The sequence below is a fragment of the Balaenoptera ricei genome, chromosome 2 (genome assembly GCF_028023285.1).
Source record: "Balaenoptera ricei isolate mBalRic1 chromosome 2, mBalRic1.hap2, whole genome shotgun sequence".
In the NCBI taxonomy this organism is placed as follows: Eukaryota; Metazoa; Chordata; class Mammalia; order Artiodactyla; family Balaenopteridae; genus Balaenoptera; species Balaenoptera ricei.
The window spans coordinates 13226683-13249900 of record NC_082640.1 but is presented as its reverse complement, the minus strand read 5'-3'; the positions used below and the strand labels follow the sequence as shown (position 1 = coordinate 13249900).

The 23218-nt window shown below is 44.2% G+C and overlaps 1 protein-coding gene across 1 annotated transcript in view; it reads right to left on the bottom strand.

Moving 5' to 3' along the window:
* Positions 1 to 23218, bottom strand: part of PIP4K2A (phosphatidylinositol-5-phosphate 4-kinase type 2 alpha) — a 173208-nt gene that overhangs the window by 51246 nt on the left and 98744 nt on the right. The window contains exons 2-4 of the mRNA XM_059915299.1: positions 20166 to 20263; positions 18841 to 18937; positions 4864 to 5016 (exon numbers count right to left, since the gene is read on the bottom strand). Of these exons, the coding sequence (XP_059771282.1) occupies positions 4864 to 5016; positions 18841 to 18937; positions 20166 to 20263 (348 nt within the window). The remainder of the gene's footprint in view (positions 1 to 4863; positions 5017 to 18840; positions 18938 to 20165; positions 20264 to 23218) is intronic.

The window sequence follows — 23218 nt, the reverse complement described above, 5'->3', positions numbered from 1 at the left end:
CTGAAGCCACACGATACCAAAACTCCCAATGAATTCAGGTCAGTCAAAAAAAAAAAAATCAGTCAATTTAGAAGAAATAAGACATTCAAGAAGGTTCTTGACCATTTTTTCCTTTTTAAATGCTCTTCAGCATTGCTCAGCTAATCAGGTGATAACTGTCATTCATTTATTATATTTTTAAATTTTTATTGGAGTATAGTTGCTTTACAATGTTGTGTTAGTTTCCGCTGTACAGCAAAGTGAATTAGCTATACGTATACATATATCCCCTCTTCTTTGGATAATCGTAATTTATAAGACCTGAGTTTGTCCTAACCTAACAGAAATTTGAAGAAAAGGATATTTACACCAAAGCACTAAGTTATTTTCCCAACCATAAAAAAAGAGAAAAACAAAGGAAAAGAGACATAAAAGTTTACTCTGCTTAATATAAATTTTCCACTGGTCTGAAAGATGATGCTACGCTTTCTTAGCGAACAGTGGAAATTAGGGTAGGATTTGGGCAGCAAATAAGGACTAAGGCAAGATGCTGGAGCTTGGGGAAAAAAGTCTAACTCCTTATGGTTTGAATCTTCAGGTTTTTCTGCACCTGTGCCATACTCTACCAGAAACCAGGCCCCCTAGTGGATTCAAAGAGCAAATGATTTCGACACCGGGACTACGGCGACTAAGTATGCGCAAGAAAGGTATTTAATGATCTTATTCGATCATTTACATAGCACTTATCATATACCAGGCACTGTTCTGAGCAGGTTCTATAATAAATATCAATTCACCTGATTAGTACAACACTGGATGAAGGAGGTACTATTATCCAAATTGTACAGACAGAGAAGCAGGTGCAGAGAGGGTAGGAAACTTGGCCAAGGTCACACAGCAGGTCAGGAGCAAAGCAGCCAGCTGCAGAGTCTGTGCTCTGGAAACCACCTGTCACACAGCACTGCTGGTGAGGTTGGCTCATCAGAAAAGTAACCCCAGGAGGAATTTATTTAAATATCTAGCAATGTTCTACTTCTCCAGAGGCTGGCCTTAGGGTAATTTTAACCTTCCAGAATACAGCTGCACCTCTGGATATATCTTACTAAAACAAAAAAACAATGAAAGAAAAGAAAAAAGAGACGTCAAGCGCCATAGAGTAACCAAAGCTGTCAGAAAGCCCATCCAATTTATTTCGCAGGAGCCGCCCTCTCTGAGAGCCTGTCCATCTACTGATCTGGGATCTGAACACGCCTACTGACTTGTCCAGACCGGGGTGGGGGGGGGGGTTCAGAAGCAAAGGCACATTCGAAGGTAAAAGCAACAAAAAGCAAGAAGAAATAAATGAAATGACAGTCCCCACCGAAGCAGGAGACAGAAAAATTCTGACTAGACATAAATCCTAAAAGTAGGCTAGGCCACCTTACGTCCTCTCTGGAATTAGGTCAAGAGTAAACACATGGCACAGGGAATACAGTCAATAGTATTATAACAACTTTGTGTGGTGCATAATCTATAAAAATATTGCAGCACTATGCTGCACACCTGAAACTAGTATAATATTGTAAGTCAATTATACTTCAATAAGAAAAAGGGTAAATACATGCACAAACGAATGAAAGGATGAATGAAATGCAGATGGGGAAACTGAGGCTCAGACATCACTTAAGTAACCAGTTTGTGACAAACTATGACTTAGGTCTCCTGACCTTCAAAGTAGTGTCCTTTAAATAAATCATATTAACAACGGTGATTCTCAATCACTAAGACCCTTTACCTCTGTTTATTTAAAAGTTGTTTTCTCCCAGTTTCATTGAATATAATTGACATACGGCACTGTACAAGTTTAAGGCGCACCACACAATGATTTGACTCCCACATACGTCATGAGATGATGATCACAGAAAGTTTAGTGAGCATCCAGCATCTCACAGAGACACAACATTAAAGAAATGGGAAAAAAATATTTTCCTTCTGACGAGAACTCTTAGGATTTCCTCTCTTAACAGCTTGCATATATAACCTAGAGCAGCATTAATATTTATCATGTTGTACATTGCATTCCGAGTACTTATTTATCTTACAACTAGAAGCTTTTACCTTTTGACTACCTTCATCCATCCAATTCCCCCACCTCTGGTAACCACAAATCTGATCCCTTTTTCTATGGCTTTGTTTGTTTTTCAAGAATAATTGACCTACAACACTCTGTTTTAAGGTTAACACTAAGACCCTTTATATTTAAAATACTTTTTATAAGAAGCAAAACACAGATGCTGAAGAAATGAGAAATGAGCTTTTTCTGGATAAAGAATATACCAAGAAAATACCCATTCTGTAGCACTGAAATGAAATATTTAGTACTGTGACAGCCCCTGGAGCATGTTAATAGACTTATTTTGGTCCCCAATGTATTTTATGTAATAATGATGATATGTCAAATCTGCATGTTTGTTACAGTAACTACCCCAGAGGAAACGTTTCAAACTGTAATTTCTGTAAAGTCAAAAAATTCTGAACTCAAAGATGTCATCAAGAAGTTGATATTTGAATTGCATGTCACACTGTATTAGAATAGTATCATAGTCACTTATCAGAATAATATGTTTTCATCAGTCATTGAGGTATCTCATTGCTTTGAAAGTTCTGAGACAATTTAAAGAAAGCAAAAAAAGAATGCATCAGCGCGACATTAAGTTCCTGAGAGGAGTGAATGGCTAAAGCTGCATCCTAGAATTCCATTTATTCAGAAGCCAACGCCTGAGCGTTTTTACCCTCATAGGTACTAACCCAGCACTTTAAAATATCCTTCACAATCGGCAACAGCGTAAGTGCTGTACGACAGATTTCAAAAGGAATAGATGTTATAAAAGATTGATTAGATGCTTAATGGACTTAGAGGCTGACCAGTGTTTTTGAAAAAAACAAATGAGGGGCAGTCCAAGTTTCCAGAAACAGAAAGTAGCTTGTTCATAGACCTCACTGCAAGCAAAATGCAGTTGATCAAGCTCGGTGCTTTGTGTCCACCTAGAGGGGTGGGATAGGGAGGGTGGGAGGGAGACACAAGAGGGAGGGGATATGGGGATATACGTATATGTAAAGCTGATTCACTGTTATACAGCAGAAACTAACACACCATTGTAAAGCAATTATACTCCAATAAAGATGTTAAAATAAATAAATAAAATTTAAAAAAATGCAGTTGATCATATTTGAGAAGAAGAAGCAACTGGCAAGAAATAATTCCTGGGACTTCCCTGGTGGCGCAGTGGTTAAGAATCCATCTGCCAATGCAGGGGACACAGGTTCGAGCCCTGGTCTGGGAAGATCCCACATGCCACAGAGCAACTAAGCCCGTGCGCCACAACTACTGAGCCTGCGCTCTACAGCCTGCGAGCCACAACTACTGAAGCCCATGTGCCACAACTACTGAGCCCGCGTGCCACAAAAACTGAAGCCCACGTGCCTAGAGCCCGTGCTCTGCAACAAGAGGAGCCACCGCAATGAGAAGCCCGCGCACCGCAATGAAGAGTAGCCCCCGCTCGCCGCAACTAGAGAAAGCCTGCATGCAGCAACGAAGACCCAACGCAGCCAAAAAATAAGTAAATAAATAAATAAATTTATTAAAAAAAGAAATAATTCCTGATGTTACAGCAGAAAGCGTGACAGTAAAGGAAGGAAGCTGACTTTTACAGGCACCTCAGAGCCTACAAATCCAACCAAGCAGTGCCTTTGAAGGAGTCACTTTGAGAGGCTGGTACTTGATGTGATGGTTTAAACACTTGAGAAGCCTCTGGTTAACAGCAACAGCGTGTGTGTATGTTTGTGTGAGAGTGTTTCAGTGTGTGGTTTAAACACCAGTTCTCAAGGTGGCTGCTGCGATATTGCCATCAATGGTCACATTCATGCCATAAGACTACACTTTCTCAAGGTGACACAGTTGTTACTAGCCACTGTTGTAGGACTTGATGACCGCTATGACCCCACCACGTGTGGAGAGCCTGGCGTGTGGCAGACACTGTGCTGAGTACCTGACCTACAATCTTCAGGGCTCCGGAGTCAGCTGATGTTTCCACCTCCACCGTATAAATCAAGAATCTGAGGCTTTAAAGTCCAGAAGTCACGTGGCTATTAGTAAGTGACAGGGCTGAGATCTGAACCCAGGACTGTCTGACGTGGGACTTCATGCTGTTACTACTTCACAGTACGACCTCATACAGCTCTAGCTGGGGGCTGGGACCGTGTGCTCTACCAGGCCTTTGTGCTGGAATTTACTGAGGAAGAGAGTGGGGGAGGGGGGTTTGGGGGGTGGGAAAGAAACAGAAAGAGACGGCTGTTCCCAAGGGTAGTTTCACTTTATCCCCAGGTGATGATGAGGGGATAATGCTGACGTGAAAAGGAGGTAGTGAGTAGACAAACACTTTCTAAAATCAGAAACTCTTCTGGGCAGGAGACTGTGAGTCGGGGGGTGGGCCTTTCTGGGGCCAGGACAGGAAGAGACCAGTGAAAGCAGGAGAGGATCTGTAGGTGTAAATGTGTAAATACTCAGAGGTCAGCACCTCACTTCCAGCACGTGCAAAATAACCTCCGAAATGTTGCCAAACCTTAAGCAGACTGATTTTAAAATCAGAATGGTAATCATCACAACTATTGTACAGAAGGGTATTTAGATTAAACGTGTTACGTATATTAACTACCGATCTATCATTCCTAAATGTTAACTGTCGGTAATCCGGCCACAGTAATTTTTAAAAACACAGCTAGAGGGAATTTTTGTGTCAAATGTGTTCTAGTCATGTCCTAACTATATATTTAAATCTTTGGCCTTGATGATAATTTGTCACAAATGTCAACCTTCTCAGAGTTTCACATAAAGATAAACATTACCTGGTGGTATTTCTTTAGGATGTTGTGCATTTCGGCCACATCTTCACTCGTGATGGTCTTGATGATGTACCTCTTGTCGTAGGATGTGTGGAACCGGGCTCCGCTGCGGGCTTGGGAGTCATTGGGAAGGGGTGCACTCCTGGTCAGGGAATTCTTCCCGTGGGATGACAGGGGAGGAGGGAAGAGAACCGGTTAAAGACTAATTTCCAGGTCATTTGTTGTCACCACAAGTTTTCAAAAACATCTGTGTTTGGAAGAAGTTGATAAGTAGGAGGACAACATTTTCTATTCATTGTAACTCAAATGGCAAGTCCTTCAGAAGAAATGAAAACAGCGATTCTAATCTAATGTCTAGAATTATAATCAGAGTTACTTTGTTCACCTTGTTCTTTTGAGTTGGACAAGAGCTGAGATTTCCCTCTCAATAAAACTAGGTTCCAGCCATGAAAGGACATTTTACTTTCCCTGAGTGTTTCCTTATATGACAGGTATTCTGCCAAGCGTTATACACAGAGGACTTCTCCCAACTCTGATAACATTCCCATGAAATGGTTACTATTGATATCACCATTGTTTTACAGATGAGGAGATGGGGATCAGAGAGGTATAATCATTGGGGGAAAGTCACACAGCTGGTAAGGGGAAGAGCCAGAATGCCATCTGCAGTGTGGCTGGCTCGGAACCCAAGTTCTCAACTAGTCAACTACTCAAGTAGTAAACAACTTAATTACTAAACCCTGTGGCCCATGGCTGCCCTGGGAGGGCCTGGCCTGGGCAGGTGTGCTCCAACACAGCTCCAGAAGTTTCTGACCTGGTCCAGCCTCCACCCCACTTCAGCCATTTTTGAGGATGATTCATCTCCTGGAGAGGATGGGGCAGGGCTCTGAGTGGGCGCTCTTCTGCAATCACTTCACTCCAGGATCTAGTATTTCGTTCCATACTCACTGTCACTCCCGCTAAGTCTCCCCTGCTCTCACCTGTGACTCCCCTGTTTGAATCTGTTTTCCTAGACCCTTCAGGAAGTCTGTCCCGCTTTCCCCCAACCGTCTTACGCTGGTCACCAGACTAGTGGATCAGCAAACCCCCAGCATCTGAGGAAGTCTGGTCTTCGCCTCTGCTAACTGTGCCCTTGAGAACCGACCTCCATTCCCTGCCCAGCCCCACTGGACAGCGTATGAGGGATTCACAGGGAAAGACAGTCCCACTTCACCTTCCTCTCCCAAAGTGGGCATTCGAAAGCCCCAACGAACCAAAGTCTGTCTAGTTAGCGGGACACAGATGTCTTTAGAGAGGCAGGTGGTATCACTGCATCATGATTGTCAGTGAGAGTTCCCCATCAGTCTAGAATGTTCAAGCCTCCTTAACCTTTCCTTCTTTTCCAGATGAAATCCACCAGGACTGAGCTGTATGAGGTCTTAATGACACTGTGGTGGTGCAGCAACTCGTGGAGGGCCTCCTTGGGCTGAGGGAAGGGAGTGCATTCTCATCTCCAGGACCAGCCCTGGCACCTCGGCTGCTGTCTTTACGTCCTGAGACGGCACATCCTTATCTGAATGCAACCGGCACAACTGCCAAGTGCAGAGCCGCTCCTGCCAATTAACTGAATTTGCTTTCCTTAGCTTATTAGAAAACGTGAGAGGAGGGGGGAAAAAAATCAGTGTAACTCCCAATGATTTTAAATAGCAGGATCTGGCCATGTTCAATGATGACAGCTGAAATTCATCAGATAGACTGAGAAGGAGGAAAAGGATTTTCAGGATGAAAATGGCTATATCAACAAGAGTTTGATTCTTACTTATATTGATTTTTTTCCTCAAACATAAAAATCCTCCTTTATACCACTTCCTACTAAGAACAAAAGGGAAGAAAATCAAAGTGAATGCCCTCTTTGGGGGTTTTAAACACTGGCCAAAAAAAGCAATCATTGCTCTTGGCTAACGGTCTTTTTCCTCCCAAACATTAATTTGTAAAAGGTTATTCCAAATAAAACAAGAACACTAGGAATTGTAAGATTACAAATTACTTTCAGGCATAAAAATCAAAGCAGGAACAATCAACTTAATGAAAGACAGGCGGACCAGGTTATAAACTTTGTAAAACTGACAACACATGTAAAATAACTTTTTTGGGGGAGGGGGGAATAGTAAAGGATAATTATATTCAGCAAAGGACAGAATTACAAGCAGCACCAGTTTCATAGACTGTTTTCTTAGGCGTATTGGATATGAATATGTAACATTCTGTTACGGACCAGTGGGAAAGAACAGAATTGAAAGCTGCAGAGTCAGTGCTTCTCAAACTCTAATGAGCAACGGAGTCACCTGGGGATCACGTGACAATGCAGCGTCTGACCTGGCAGGTGTGGGATGGGGCGTTCAAAGCAGCAGAAGATGCTGATACAGCTGCAGCGGGTCTGCGGACCACACGTGAGAACCAAGAGTCTACTGAACTGTGGCTACGATGGGATTCGTCTGGTGCAGAGTGTGGAGAGTCTAGTGTATTAAGTGTGTTATAATTACAAACGTACCTGCCTGAATGCCTGTCCCATTATAGTCTGTCCAACCCTGGTTTGATTAAAATGTGAAACTTTACAGTGAAGAATAATTCATTGCATTCACTATTAATTCATTAATGAAATGTTTAATAATACTACGTTCAAAGCAACGTATGGATTTACAAACTAAAGGGCTAGAAAGGCAGAGTCAAAAAGGTACTAAACTCCTTAGCACAGATGCTATCTCCTTCCAAATTCTTTGCCTTTCCCTTCAGTTTCAGACATGGATAATTATTCATTACAGATTTTGTATAAGGATACAGGCCCTCCCATAATGGCCTGGCATATAAAACTTTACAAATTCTCATCTTGATTCTGCCTTAACTCAATTTTTCAATAATCACATAAGTAGCCCCAACTCACAATATCTACTTCCAATGTGTGGAAGAATTTTTTTAAGGCTCATTGTTTTCCAGTAACCAGTGAAATTAGGAACAAGCACACTTTGTCAAAATTCAGAATGTACATTTTATAATCACTATGAATATAAAAATATATGAATCAGATTTACTGAAAGCCTTAGACAAGCAGACAATCAGAAGAGTGAATGCAATTTTACACAAAATGTGTGATCCTTGGAATGACTGTAAAGCCTGGAAAAATCCATATTCATATTTATTTCCACAACATTCCTATGTGATAGAAAGAGCCAGGTGCATTTTTCCACTCGAAAATAATAAAACTGGGGTACAATGGAGCCAAGTGACGTGCCTAAGGCTCCCGCCTAAAAGCTTCCTCTGAGGTAACCAAAAGGGGCAATTTACAAAGGCAAGGCTAAACTTTTGCCATTAATTAATACCATAATCATTGACGTTTTGTAACCTTTGACATGAGATAGAAGTGCGTGTGTGTTGGTAAGGGCAGTACTGAGTAAGGCAGGGTGCTGGTCTGGGACCTAGAACATTCTCTCCACTCACCGACCCTTGGATATGGCATTCAGCATCTTTGAGCCTCAGTTCCCAGGACTATAAAGTGACAGAGGATAAGCCCAGGGGAGGGGGCAGGCTGAACTAGGTCTCTCCCTCAGACCTCCTATGACTCTAAAAAATGTATTTCCTCGAAGATATGGCTCTAGGAAGTGCGGGGCAGCACAGGCCTCAGAAGGTGATTTGATGTTTTCCACAAGAAGTCCAGTCAGAAGAGAGTCCAACCACCATCTGAGCAGGGGCATGATGATGGCTTAGGACATCTGGGCCAGGATTAAAGAGAGATGGCAATAGTTCTTAGAGCAGCGTGGAAATAACACGTCAGAGGTTCCAGATGTACTTGGACAATTTCAGCAAGAACCAGAGGACGAGCTAAGGGAAGGAGGTCACGGACACACATGGAATGTAGTCAGAACAGTCTGCTATCTAGAAATTGAATATTGAAATTCCTCAGTGTCCCTTGTTGTGTCACAAAGGAAGAGTGAACCATAGCCTCATACAGGATGCCTGGGCAAGTCTGGGAGGCCAGGAGGAGAAAGGCCTGAGAGAAACAGAGCTGGGGAGTGACCTCCAGAAGCCCCAAAGGGTCCCCTTATGTGTAAATAAACGTCATAATCAAAGAGCATGACAGGTGGAGGCAACCCTGGAGATTATTCCAAACCACCCAATTTACAGATGAGAAAACAGAGGCCCAGAGGGCAGAAACCACTTGCTTTGAGACCTGAGTGGGACGGCGTCCGTGGAAGGCCTTGCAGAGGCCTCCACCCCCTGACTGGTCTTCTGAAATATCCTAATAGAGCTACCCAAGTCTAGAAGCCATCAGAAGAGCAAACATTCTAAGCCCACAACATACACACTCATCAGAGGGTTCTGAACATCAAAACTATCTCTCTGTGTTACATTTAGTTTATTCATACTCTTATTTAGTTTATTCATATTCTCTCAGGTTCATATTGTCATAAGCAGAGGTCTGATGACCTTTCAAGTTCCAAATAGCACTGATATTGAAGCCAGAAGACAGTATAAGCATCACACACAGGTGCTCTACGTCAAGACTGTGTGACTTTGGGCAAGTTATTTAAGCTCTTTGTGCCTCAGCTTCCGTACTAGTAGAAAGGTAATAATGATGAGAATCATCATCATTAAAAGTTTGCCTGGGGGTTAAATTAGATAAGACAGAGTTTTGATAATAGTGCCTGGAACAGTAGCACTCCTTAATGGTAGCTATTATTATAAATAGCAAATTTCAACCTGGAAGACAGTTAGAGGTGCAGATCAACATTAGCCAATTACTCTGTAAGTTGGTGAGTCAAAAATGAAGGACTTACGGAATGGGTTCTTCCTGTTGGCTCCTTTTTTTTTTTTTTTTTGGCTGCACAGCGTGGCATGCGGGATCTTAGTTCCCCGACAAGGGAACGAACCCGTGCCCCGTGCAGTGGAAGTGCAGAGTCTTAACCACTGGACCGCCAGGGAAGTCCCTTCAGTTGGTTCTTGTTCCACCCTGGCCAAGCCTCTGGTTTGTACCCAGTGAAAATCAAGAACCACATTCTCGCCACTCTCATACTCTCCATTTCACGGCTTACTTTCTACAGCCCTCAATAAGAACCACTTGTAGTTTGAAAAAGAATTTAAAACATTTTACACAAGGAAGTTTCAAGTCAAAAATTCCTACCCCACTAGGTCTCCCTTCTATCCGTGGCCCCTGCTCAGCTCCCAGCATCCTCTCCAGCCAAAGGGCAGGAGGGATGGCAGAGGAGTGGGCCAGTTCTCTAAAGGATGGAGAAAGCATGGGGGAGGTAGCCCGAAGAGCTGGGGTGACCCCTTCCCGAGGAGGAGGAGGAGGGGAGGAAAGCAGGCTGGCTGAAGATGCCAACAGACTTGAAGGTACAGGGGAGGGAACGTCAGGGAGCCTGACGACCGGGCCTCGGGTGACCTTGAGGTGGCAGCAAGGGCAAGGAGGGTGAGCAGGGGCGGGCTGTGGGAGGGCTTGAGGGGAGAGAAGGTTTGGAAAAGCAACCTTGGGATGCCGGTCTGGAAAGTCATTTGTGTAACGTGCTGGGCTACCACAAAATCCACAATCCTGTTCAACGCAGAGCTTTAAAAGGCTTAATTCAACATTGAAAATACAGACGTAACAGAAATCTGACATACCGTCTGCCCACAACAGTCACTCCTTTACTACCTTTCTCTCCTTTTCAGGTTTTTGGGTCTCAGCACGTATGGCAGAAAGAGAAGCAGTGAGAAGTTGAGGGCAGTCAGACCCCCCACTCCTTACTCTGTTAGCTGATTATCTGCAAGGAAAGACAGTTGGACTTAATGGTCTCTAGGTTTCCTTCTTGCTCTACTAATTAGGAGCCATTAATGTGTTACCGCTTTCAGTTTGTGGAGACTTAGCAAATGGACGGTGATTTGCTTTTAGTTTGGGGGGATCTAACGATAAATGTACGCAAGCCGCAACAAACTTGCTTTTATTCATTGGCTACCCTTTTCTTCTATACGTTTGATAGTTGTATATTATAAACTATGTAATTCCTTAAATTCACTTGTTCTAAGTGGAAATACTATTAACATAAGCCCCTACATCAAGAAAAAGGCAGCCAAAATCAATGGTGGAGGGGGAAAGAGTTCTCATATTGAATATAAACTAATCTTAAACTCCAAACATTCTTCTTCCCTAATGGCTTTACTGAGATACAACTCACACACCAGACAATTCACCTATTTAAAGCACACAAATCATTGGTTTTTAGTATGGCTACAAAATTAAACAACCATTACCCCAATGAATTTTAGAACATTTTCATCAACCTCAAAAAGAAACCCCATACCCATAAGCAGTCCCTCCCATTCTCCCTCCACCCCCCAACTAGGAAACCTCTCATCCGCTTTCTGTCCTAGAGATCTGCCTGTCTGGACGTTTCCTACTGCACAATCGTCCAGCACGCAGGCGGCTGTGGTGGGTCCAAACATTCTTCCTCCGAGTCCCCGGAGCACGGGCGTCACCCCGAGGGGCCCAGCTGTAGACCCTGGGCCGTGTCTGGGCGAGCGAGGCGACATCGCGGGTGCCCCCGATTCAGTCCAGCGTGGCGGGCGCGTGCCAACCAGCCCGGCTGCTCCCGAGGATGCTGCCAGGCTTCCTGGAGAGCCGGGGTACCGTAAACCGCTGGGCCAAAGTGAACGTTCTAGGGCCAAGCTAGTAGGTGCAGGGCACGTTAAGACCAGGATAATTTAGTCCATTTTGCCGGACGATCTTGCCTCTGGATAAGTAAGCTCAGTGTCCACCACTCCTGTTTTCCACAGCCAAGTGCATCACAGATCTACAGAGACAGGCTGGGACCCGGGACCCTCCGCTGCACTGCTTGCCCCTGGACAAGCCTCTCCTCCAGCAACCGATGCAAGGAAACTGTAAGGGACTAAAAACAACTGCATGCAGTCGGGGCAGACTGTGAACAAGATACAAAAAGACCAAAAACCCAACTGCCACTTCTGAGGTGTCGGGAGAAAAGCAGGGTCCTGCACACGATCCCTGCACCCAGCACCACTGTGGGGGTGAGGGGGGGGTGACCACCCTAAGCCCCCCCTCCATCCCGCCCCCACCCTCACCCCGTTTAAAGGACCGGCTTGCCCACTCAGTGAGCGAGCATGGGCACCTGTTACGTGCTTTCGCTCCCTAGTGCTGCGCTACGAGTCCCAGTAAAGCCTTGCCTGAATTTCTCGTCTGGCCTCTTATCAATTTCTGCTGATTAAGGAGTCCAAGAACCCTGGTGGGTAGCATTACAACACCCCATCTCAAACCTCAAGAGCTGTGTTTGAATCTCTAGTGCTATGTCAGCCCTCAATGAGAAATAAAGGAAGATAATGAGAGATGAAACTCACTCTTGAATGGCCTTCCTACATTTATAATTGGAAATTTATTCTCCTTTCCCCAAAGAAAGGGATTAATGGTGCTCGCCTTCCTCCCCAAGCCTCTAAAAGTCTGCATTGAAGATGTTTATTTCCACAGTGGGAGGTCCAGGATTACTGGGGCCTCTAGGGGGGTGGAGGAAATGTCAATTTAATTAGCTCATCTTTGCCACCAACCTTTCTATACTTCTCATAAAAATGCCATGATTTATCAACATCAACCATTACGGTCCCCTATCCATTTTTTAAATACCCAAGCATTTTGAACATTTAATACCCTTGAACTACTCATATAGTCTTACAAACATTTGGTTTTTTTTTTTTCCATTTTGATATGAGTTTGTATTTCTGCTAAAAATAATGTATGGAAGTTTTCCCATTTAGTCAACAGGAAGGCCATGTACAATCAATTCTGCCATGCTCAAATGTGTAAAAGCCAGCACCTTACAAAGGAGACATGGCAGTATCATGTACAGGAACCTGAGTGACAGTCACCTATTGGCCATGACTTAATAACAGATTCAGAAATGTGACAGCTGGGAGGGCCTCAGAGAGCATGGAGTCCTTCTCCCTCATTTCACAGATGAGAAAATTGAGACCTACCAGGGCTAAGCGACCAGATTAAGTCACAGTATCCGTCACTGAAGATCCAAGACGCAAACCAGCTTCCCACCTCGCAGGAAAATGTTCTTTCTCCCAACTCGGGCTACCTGTTTCATGGACCTGACACCTGCCCTGCTGACAACTCAGGATTACGATTACACGCCTCAAATCACACGGCCCCGGAGCTGGGAGCCAGAGCCTGGACGAGGCTGCTTTCTGGGTTTGCGTTTGACGGACCTGAGCGAGCAGATGGTCCTCTGACCTCATCAGGGAGGGAAAGACCAACGTGCTAACATCATCATCAAGGATTTATTAAAAGCCCACTGTGTTTAAAGCCCTGTGTTATGCTCTTGGGGAATTTCAAAGAAAGTCTGAGCTGTGATCCCAGGCATGGAATGGCTTTCATTGCAGAGGGGGGCAGAACACAGTGCAATTGAACACTTATTAATAATGAAACAACTTACCAGAAAAGAAGGAAACAGAAATGAACGGTAATGACCAGCAGAGAAAGAAGAAAAGTTGCAGGAACGTCACTGAGCGCCGTGAGATCGCCTTTACAAAGCTCAGGTTGGTACTTGACTCAGATTAAAATACCAGAGGCCTGTGTCCCAGGCTCCTGATAAGCAAACGGGCAGCACCTGACCTCACAGGAGCTCCCTGGCAGGGATGATTGTCAGTGCTCGGCTGAAAATGACGAGACTTAACCCAACGTGGGTTCAGGAATGGAAAACGAAGGCAAACAGCAAGCCTGAGTTGTCAGGTGGGGTCAGTTTGTGGTGGGGCAGTAATTGGTTCAACACTTGAGAAACAGCAGAAAAAGCACATGAAAAAAATCTGAGGGTGCTGATGGGCTGGGAGGGAGTTTTCCCAAAAGTCTGGCAAGAGAGTTGTCCAATCTGAGGGGTGCCCTTCGGTTTCCAGCCCAGGCAGAGTTTCCGTCTGCTATTCATCGTGAGGTTCCCAGTAGCTAAGCTGAAAGGCCAACACGTGTGAGGAGAAACTGTGAAAGAGCAGGCAGGGCAAACCCAAGAGACGACAGACAGTTACACAGGAATAAAAGAGCTTATCTGGCTCGAGTCAGCAAATTTGACAGTACAAGAACCTCTGTGCCCATCACTCCCAGATCTGGGCCTCTGCTCCCGACCCCAATCATGGTATGGCCAACTACACGCTGACCAGCCTCACACAGGCACCTCAAGGTCACCTCCACACTCACAGGCTAAAAGCTCAACTTCCTTTCTCCCCTCTCCCATCCCCACACTTCCCTTCCCTGGTGACTGGCACCTCCACTCTCCCGCTCTCTCAGGGCCCGACACCTCGGCTCCTGTCCTTTGCTCCTATGTTTTCCCCTCTCCCCGTCCCGTAAAGCTGCTCTCAGCTCAACCCTGTCAGTGCCAACTGCCCTGGTTCATGCCTCTTCTTCACTCGTTGGGATATTTCGTAGCCTCCTAATTTCTTTACCTCCCTTTTATGCATTCTACGCATAACCGCCTCCATTTGCTTTTATAAAATCCAGGTGTCATCACATCACTCCCCTGTGCAAAATCCACAGGGCTGCTCTTGGGCTGAAGAGTCCGGCTGAGGTTTTCCACCCAGTTCCCACTTTCTCCACGTTCCCTTCTTTAGCTCCCCGCAGCCCGCCACCATCTGGTTCTGGCCTCCACGCTTTGGTGCAGAAGGCCCACTTCTCCGGGGATTCTCCCCTCAGCCGTCCCTCCCTTTCTTCCACAAATATTTCTTAAGTGCCTGCCCAGAGCAGGCTGGTGCTAACCTCTGGGCCTGCAGCCCCGGTAAACAAGCTAGACCCAGCTCCTGCCCTTAGACAGTTTCCATTATATTTGGGAAATCTACATTTGCGAACACCATGATAGACTTTAGAGATAATGGCAGAAATTTTTTCCCAAAGTTTAGTATACTCTAAAGGTCTTTAACACTGGAGAATTTTATTTTTAAACTTGAAACAAGAACATCAAAAGTTTAAAACGTTAGCTTTTAAAATTATTTTAAAATTAGAATCCTCTGTTACCAATACAAAGAAGAAAATGCATCAGATGTGAATAACAAGGGATTCTAATTCAGGAGATGCGGCAGGGGAAAAGCAAACCTAATATTTTCCTCCACAAAGAACCAGAGGGCTGAGTTTCTATTATATGGTGTATTTAGCTTTAACTGCATCATCGCCATCCTGTATAACTTTTTTGGTTTCTCGTGGGCAATCCTTCCTGCAGCTCAGAAACTTCAACCGAAACCTCTAGTTGACTTCCCAGGCCTGTCATAAGAGGTTCTGATACTATGAGAGACTGGAAAGAGAGATGCGTTTTTCTTGAAGAACATTAAAAATCAAGATGCCTGGGTTTCTGTAAATCTCATTAGCATCTAATACAGAATCTGTCATGTAATAGTTAAAAAAAAATTCCTTCATCCTTTCTTCTCTTCTGCATTCCCTATAATGTCTACCACAGAGCCTTACACACAGTAGGTGCAAATAAACACACACTGGGTTGATAATCGTGCATGAAATCATCCACCTATGGGGAGCGGAGCTTAAAGTGGCAGAGGAGATGGAAGAACAGAACTGTAGCAACGGTAACAGCCAGGCCTCTGGGGGAGCATTCATCTTAAAAGACATCTTAAAAAACGGTCATGGGGAGTCACATTGTCCCAACAATGATCAATGTAATATGCACAGTTCACCTCTGTGCATATTACAAACCAGTGAAGTGACTTTAAGAAGCACTAACAAGTTGGAGAAGATTTTGAATCTGAAAGCACTGAGCATACACGCATACACATACGCACACAGGTTTACACATGCATGTTCACTGACACTGCTGTTAATAATGAGTATTCTAGAACTGTTGCTTGAATTTATCTTTAACAGCAAGAAAAAGAAGTTGTTTTTAAAAGACATTTTCAAGAAATCAAAACCAGAGGAAAGATACAAATGTTTATGGAGACAGCAGGGATGTTTCTCAGTTCCTTTCAAGAAGTTTAAGTTGGCTGACGGAGGTCAATTAAGTTGGCTAATTGCTATGTTCTACTTTGATCAGATGGATCGATACTGACTTTTTTCAGGTGCAGCAAAACGGCATTCACACACACGCAAGGCAGGTGGCGAACATTTATCCATCTGATATAGCATGAAGGTTTGAAGACTAAATGAACCGCCCGGTGGAGGCTCCTTTTCGCCACAGAGATTTCAAAGTCATTTGTCCAATAAGCAAGTGCTTCAGAAAATTAAACAGAGCAACGCAAGGGGAACAGTGAGGGGCCTGGGCCCCTTCAGCAATCCAGCGCCTCCAAAGATGACGAGACGCCGGGTCATTGATCCCACTTTTCAAATCAGATTGAGAAACAGAGTTCAGTTTGGCACTAGGTGTCAACTGATACCTGTTACCTGTTCTGGCCATGGTGAATGAAGTGTCCGGGCAGTGGTGAGCCGAACAGCCGAGACCACAGCCCCGCCGGCCCCCGCAAGCGCACAGCACTCCGCCTCCCTGGCTTGCGCTGCGCAGGCGCCCAGACGCACCAAGCCAGAGCCACTGTTGGCACAACTTCCTCCGTTTTCCAAACCAAGTAGCCAACAAGGTGGGTTAAGCCCCATGTGTACGATGTTACCTTCAGTTTAAACTCAGGGGCCCTGCCCCAGCTGAAAAATTTTTAAGAGGTACAGACATTGGGAAAGGAACATAGAAATGGGGAGGGAAGCCAGTACAGTCGGTCCTCCGTATCCGCAGATTCCGTATCCGCAGATTCCGTATCCGCAGATTCCGTATCCGCCGATTCCAACTGCAATTCGATCTGCAGTTGGTGGAATCTGTGGATGCAGAGGGACTGTGTATGTCTGGTTTACTAAAGTTACTGTAAACACCCACTTTATTTTTAAATAGAAATACAGTTGCCAAAGAGAAAGCAGCAATCTAAATGCCAAAAGCACCAGGCATGGCTGAGGGAAGGAGTGGTGTTCAAATGATTAATTACACTCACACCGGTTCTCCCTTGTACTGATCTCTCACGCTAAGAGCTTAACTTGCCGATTAGTTCCATGTGAATCATCCTCCACTCGCCTAATTGGCCTTCAAAGTTTGTATCAGCAATTTGCACTTACTTAAATATCAACTTACATGGTTTTGTTTTTAGGGGGAAAAAAGAGAGGGAAACCCGGGTCGTGTCTATTTCAGCAACTAAGTATCTAATGGATCCATTTTGGATCTCATTTAAGAGGGCTGGTTCTCAGAAGAAATATAAGGACTTCACTGTGGTAATGACTTGAGGAATTTAACAAGATTCTGTAGCACAGGGCCTGAAAGTCAGTTTCTGTGAAACGCCAGTGTAGCTATTTTATTTTTAAAAATTAAAAAAAAAAAAAAGGAGGGGCACAAAGGAAGGAACACACTTGAATGTAGCAGCAGAGTCAGAGGAGATTTTCTTAGGATGTCAAAGTTATCAGCTGTTCATTCTTTTCAAAGCACACTATTTTCACACGGCCTCTTGAAACGTAACAGTTCTTACATAATGTAGAATTATTCCTTTTTATTTTATACAAGGCTGTTTTACTATTCCAGAATTTCTTCTTTACAGGTGACTTGGCTTTTGCAGCAGTAAATTCAAGTCCAAGTGTGATCGAAGTTCTTTCTCTCTTACACATGAAGCCCACACCTGAATGCTGGCGTCATCGCAGTTTTTAAAAGCAAACCGAGGGCTCACATCCTCCCCGCCCGCTTCCCCTCAGCCCTCTCCGGGGCGCACCCGAGCCTCTGCTCAGAGCCTGGACCTCCGTGGAAACCTCGGCCACGTCCACAGAGGAGGGAACGTCACCGGCAGCCTGGCCAGCATTGCTTTTTCAAAACGTGGCAGCTTCAAGGCTTCTCATGCCTGAGTGAGCCTGTGAGAGATTCTTGGAAACTTTCAACAATGGGGCAGGGCAGGGAGGCCCACAGATGTGTAAGAAAGCATGCTAGCTAAGCTTGATTTGCCTTAGGGGCCTGTTCTTTAAGGGAAAGTACACGGTGAGCTGTGCCAGTATTCACCTTGTAAGGTCACCCAGGGCGGCAACAGGACACGTAATGCAGGAGAAGTTAGGATTTCTGGTTTGGGGCAAACGAGAGAAAGTGTTTACCAGATGTAAAATAAGTCAGTACTCTTACAGTAAAATGAACGGCCTGCCGTAAGAGACCAGAAAGCAGTCCTTGTATCTCCTGACTTAGATTTCTGCTTTTAAAAAAAATCCTTGGCTTTTATGAATCTGGCCAGCTCTGTGAAAATCAGGTACCTGACGCCTGGTCCGTTCTCAGGAGAAATGACCAGGGATCAGCAGATCTGACGGCGATTTTAAAAGTCGAAACTGAGAACTGGGCAAACGTGGGGAGAAAAGCAACGGCGCACATCTTTACACGGCGGGTCGCAAGAGCAGGAGACGGTGTTGCACAGAAGCGTCCCGGGACTGGCGGGCTCCTGATGGTGACGGCGGTGCTGCAGTCCCCAGAGCGCGGGGCACTGCAGGGCTCTAAGGGGGCCTCTGACATATACCGCGGCGAGGGCCAGGGTGGGCCAATTCGAAAAGCGGCAAATCAGCAAGAACGGGAACAAATTTCTAAGATTCCTAAGTGGCCTCTACAAATAAAGGAAATGCGAATTCAACACACAGACACAACCCTAGGGGCTGCCAACCCGTTTGAGGGCAGAAAATCAAAAGGAGGCTCTGCGGCGGGCAGAATCCTTTCATCTGTAAGTGAGAATATTATATAAAACTCACAGGCTTGCTCCCTTCCCAAAGAATAATTTCTTCTGCGGACTACTGAAATCATATTGTATAGTGGTCCCTGACTGAAAGAACCCTTTATTTCAGAAAGAACACTGAAAAATTCTCATACAAAATGAAAATTACTATTATCTAATTACTTGTCATGACAAAAACGTGAATCCTATTTTACAGAGCAAAAGGCACGATGAAACCCATGTGAAACGAATGTTATTACGAAAGCAACTCACCTGGAAATCCTGATCATCGATTCCAAACCTCTCCCGCAGGTTACGGAAAACCATCGGGCAGTATTCCTTAAACTTGAAGTGGCTCGGCATGTTTTCTCTGAAACAGGTTGTGGAATAAAGTTCAGACGTACGAAGAGTGAACCAGACTTGAATCTGCCACCATCATGCTCTCCTGCAGCCAAAGAAGCGCTTGGGGCTCCCGACCTGACCCACAGAAGGCACACGTGGGTTTCATGGGGCCAACCAGAACCCACAGTAGGATCCAGGGGACAGAAGGGACAGACACGCAGGGGAAACAGTGAAGGAAAAGCAAAGAGCTTGGCGAGTCAGGGAAGGGCAGCACAGAGAGCCACTAACAGTGCTCCCACACTGGTCCTGGGTTGCCTGCTGATTAAAGCTTACAAAACAAGACTGCTCTCACTCCTGGATCGACCTGTTTTATATTTTATATAAATACCACATTCTATATTCACATAGAAAAGATCCCCTCAAAAGGTCAACCTTTAAAGGGCATTATGAGAATAATTAACACATCAGCTTCACATTAGAACAATGGCCCCATTAAGGAATTTCACAATTGATCTTCACGTGGGAGGGATTTCTCTGGGGCTCATCCCACTCATTCAGAATTGCTTCCCCCTTTGTGTTCACACACACGCAAACACACACCCCCTGCCCCCACTGTGGTACTCCACACACTAAGTGATGGTAATTTGTATATGTGTCCATTTTCAACCACCCGCCTGACTGTGAACCCCCGAGGGCAGGACTGTTTCTTATACATCGTGTATGTCTGGCTCTCAATGGACTGCCTGACACAGAAGGTGGTCCATAATGATGTCTAAAATGATATTCAAAAGAGGGAGAAATAGTCTTAATGCCCAACATGGCATCCAATTATGTTTTATAAAAATGCACCTTCATTCTTTATTGTTTTAGGAAGTAGTCATTTCTGTTCATAAAGGAATCATCAGGAGAGTTTTGTGTAAGAGAGCTGAGGTCCATAGCTGCCAAAAAAAAAAAAAAGAATCCAAGCAATTTACAGCTTCAAACACTTAAATAGTAATGAGAATATCACTTTTAACATATAAGATATTCATAGAGAACAATATGCCATATGCAAAAAGATATTACCCAAGAGGGCCTGCTGTTGCTTTTCTGAAAATGACAGATGGTTATGTTTATCACAGGATAAACTTTATCAGCAAAACTTTACTCCCACCCATTGAAAAATAATGTGATTATAGAAATTCACAAAAATTCAAATTCAAATTCATACTCCTGGCAGCCACGTCAGTTCTACAAAAGGTCGTGCTTGTACTTACTTGTTAAAAAGGTGATTGTCCACCTTTATCTTTGAATAGGCCTTGAAGTCATCTGGCATCAACATAACAGGGATTTGAACATGGCTCAGTTCATTGATCTAGAAAAATATAAAATAAATGGCACAGGTTGTAAGTATCTAGGTGGGAAGTGCTTGACTTAAACGTGTAATTTACCAAGAAAACCTCGTGGATGCTTGCACTTCCTGGCCCACCTTCCTCCCTGTTCCGGTCCCGAATCATCTCTTCTGCCGCTTTCCCCACTCTTTTCATCAGCCGTCACCACTGCCCCCCAGCACACATCGGCTGCAACTCCCCGGCTCAGCCCTGTCTGCCGCTGGCCCCCGGGATGGCAGGGGCAAGGGAGGGGTTCTGGAGGGTGAACCCTCAGGGCCAGCAGTCCCTGCTTCTCCCCGTCCACCCTCCCACTGCCCCTCCAGAGCCTTGACCCAGAGCTCCTTGGATCCCATGTCCAGGTCAACTTCCTTCTGTAAAGAAAATATTCTCTGAGAAAGAGGGCTTTTTAATTTCTGATATAAATATTTGTTGAATTAATCAATAAGACTATTTCTTTACACTTTGGGGTACTAAAAAGGAACACTGCCATTCATGTGGTCTTTACCTTTCTTGTGGGAACTAATTTAAAAATAAGTATTGGGATAGGGCATGAATTTACCAGAAGAGGAACCTTCATGAAGGAAAGGAAGGAAGCATATGGCCCTGGGATTGGATGAGAGGGAGGTGGGTTGGCCAGGGGTCAAGACAAAGGCACATCTTTATGTGGTTACAGAGAAAAAAGGTTAAATCCATTTCGGTTTACATTCCAGTGAATGGCAGGGACAGGGATGGCTTTTGACACCTGACTTTGAAAAAGTTGAACCTTCTCTTGGTTAATTATTTTTGCATTTAGCGCCCAAGTGATAACTCCCTGGTTGCTAGTAATAAAAACCACTTTAAAGTTTTATACTTCCAGTAAATGTAAGATACTTGGAAGGGTTCTCAGTTACAAAAACAAACAAAATGAGTTTCTTGATAGAGCAGAGTTGTTAACCCACTGCTGGGTTCACAGAAAGTAGAAGGAAATTTTCAAGACCTTCCTTCCCCTAAAGTGAGTTTAATCGTCCATAGGGCATGTGGTGACCATCAGGTAAGTGTGAAAGGAGGGGCTTCTCTGAAGATAGATGCCAATTTCACACTTTGGGTCAAAGGATAACTGCAGAGCTCAACCCAAGACTTCAACATTAAACTAGGACCCCTGAAGGAAGTGAAAGTGGTCCCAAAACCCAGTGGAAGTAAATGTAAATGGGGCCTGGAAGAAAACACCCTTAACACAGACCTCCAGGATTCCCACAGATTAAGTTCAACCAAATATGAGTTCACAAAGACAACAAGAGTGGGAGTCAACAGAAACAAAAACTGATATTATTTTCAAGGCTTCAGCTGGTAGGACAATCAGATACAGAATAGAAAATAAAAACTATGAATAAAATGTATGAAGATAGTAAGAGATGGACTAGCAAAAATGAGTAAACTATGAGACTTTCAAAATGACCAATCAGACTTGAAAAAGAATCAAATAAACATTTTACAAAATGGAAACTATAACTGTTGACTTGAAAACAAAACAAAAAGCCTCTCACCTAGTATTTACACAGCAGATTGGATAACTGGTATACCAGACAGTAGATCTGAGAAAACTAACTAGAATACGACAGACAGAAAGAATGGAAACATAATACATGAGAGAATGGTTTAAGACAGGGAGTGGAGTGGATTTAAATGGAATCTTAGAGGAAGAGAGTAATACAGAATATGGGGAAGAGATAATATTTGAAGATGTAATGGTTGAGAATTTTTCACGACTGTGAGAGTTCTAAATCTGTAGGTGCATAATACCTAATGTACACAGAAGAAATCCACACCTAGAGACACTGCAGCTAAACTAAAGGATACCAAAAACCAAGAGAAGAAAAGTGGCCAGAGAGAAAAGACAGAACACAACAAAGAAATGACTATCAGACTGACAGCTTACTTCCCAACAGCAAAACTGGAAGCCCACAGACTGTAGAATGATATCCTCAGAGTGGAAGATTACTGTCAACATAAAATTGTATACTGTGCTATAATAAGAAATATATTTTGATCATTGTCCAGGTTCCTGGCACAAATCTCCTAAAACCCTTGCAATTTCCTAAGTGACAGGAGTATCTTTTGTCGTTCACCAGAAGCCCTTTCGGGGCATACCTGAATTTATGCTAATGAGGTGACTTAGGTTTAGACCCCTAGATGGCCTCAGGATGGGGCTGGTCACCAGAAAGACCAAGTGATTGGATGGTTGGAACTTTCAGCCCTACCCACTGACCTCAGGGAAGGGGAAGGGAGATGCTGGAGATGAAGTTCTATGTAAACTTTTGAACAATAAGAGTTGGAGAGCTTCTGGGTTGGTGAACACATCCATATGCCAGGAGGGTGGTGCACCCCAGTTCCATGGGGACAGAAGCTCCTGCACTCGGGACCTATGTACCTCTGCATTGGTATCCTTTATAATATCTTTTATGATAAACCGGTAAACATATATAAATGTTTTTCAGAGTTCTGTGAGCTGCTTAGCAAAATAATGGAACTGGAGGAGGAGGCTGTGGGAACCTCTGGTTTACAGCCAGTTGGTGAGAAGCACAAGTAACAACCTGGACTTGTGAGTGGTAACTGAAGTCGAGGAAGGGGCAGTCTTGCGGGAGTGGGCTAATAACCTGTGGGGTCTGATTCGATCTCCAGGAAGACAGTGTCAGAACTGACTTACTGCTTCAGGATACTGGAAAAAAACACATGTGGGACAAACCCATTAAAACTATCTTTCAATATACTGGAAGATTGGGATTGACATATACACACTACTATATATAAAATAGATAACTAATAAGGACCTACTGTATAGCACAGGGAACTCTACTCAGTACTCTGTAATGGCCTATATGGGAAAAGAATCTTAAAAAGAGTAGATGTATGTATATGTATACCAGATTCACTTTGCTGTACACATGAAACTAACATAACAC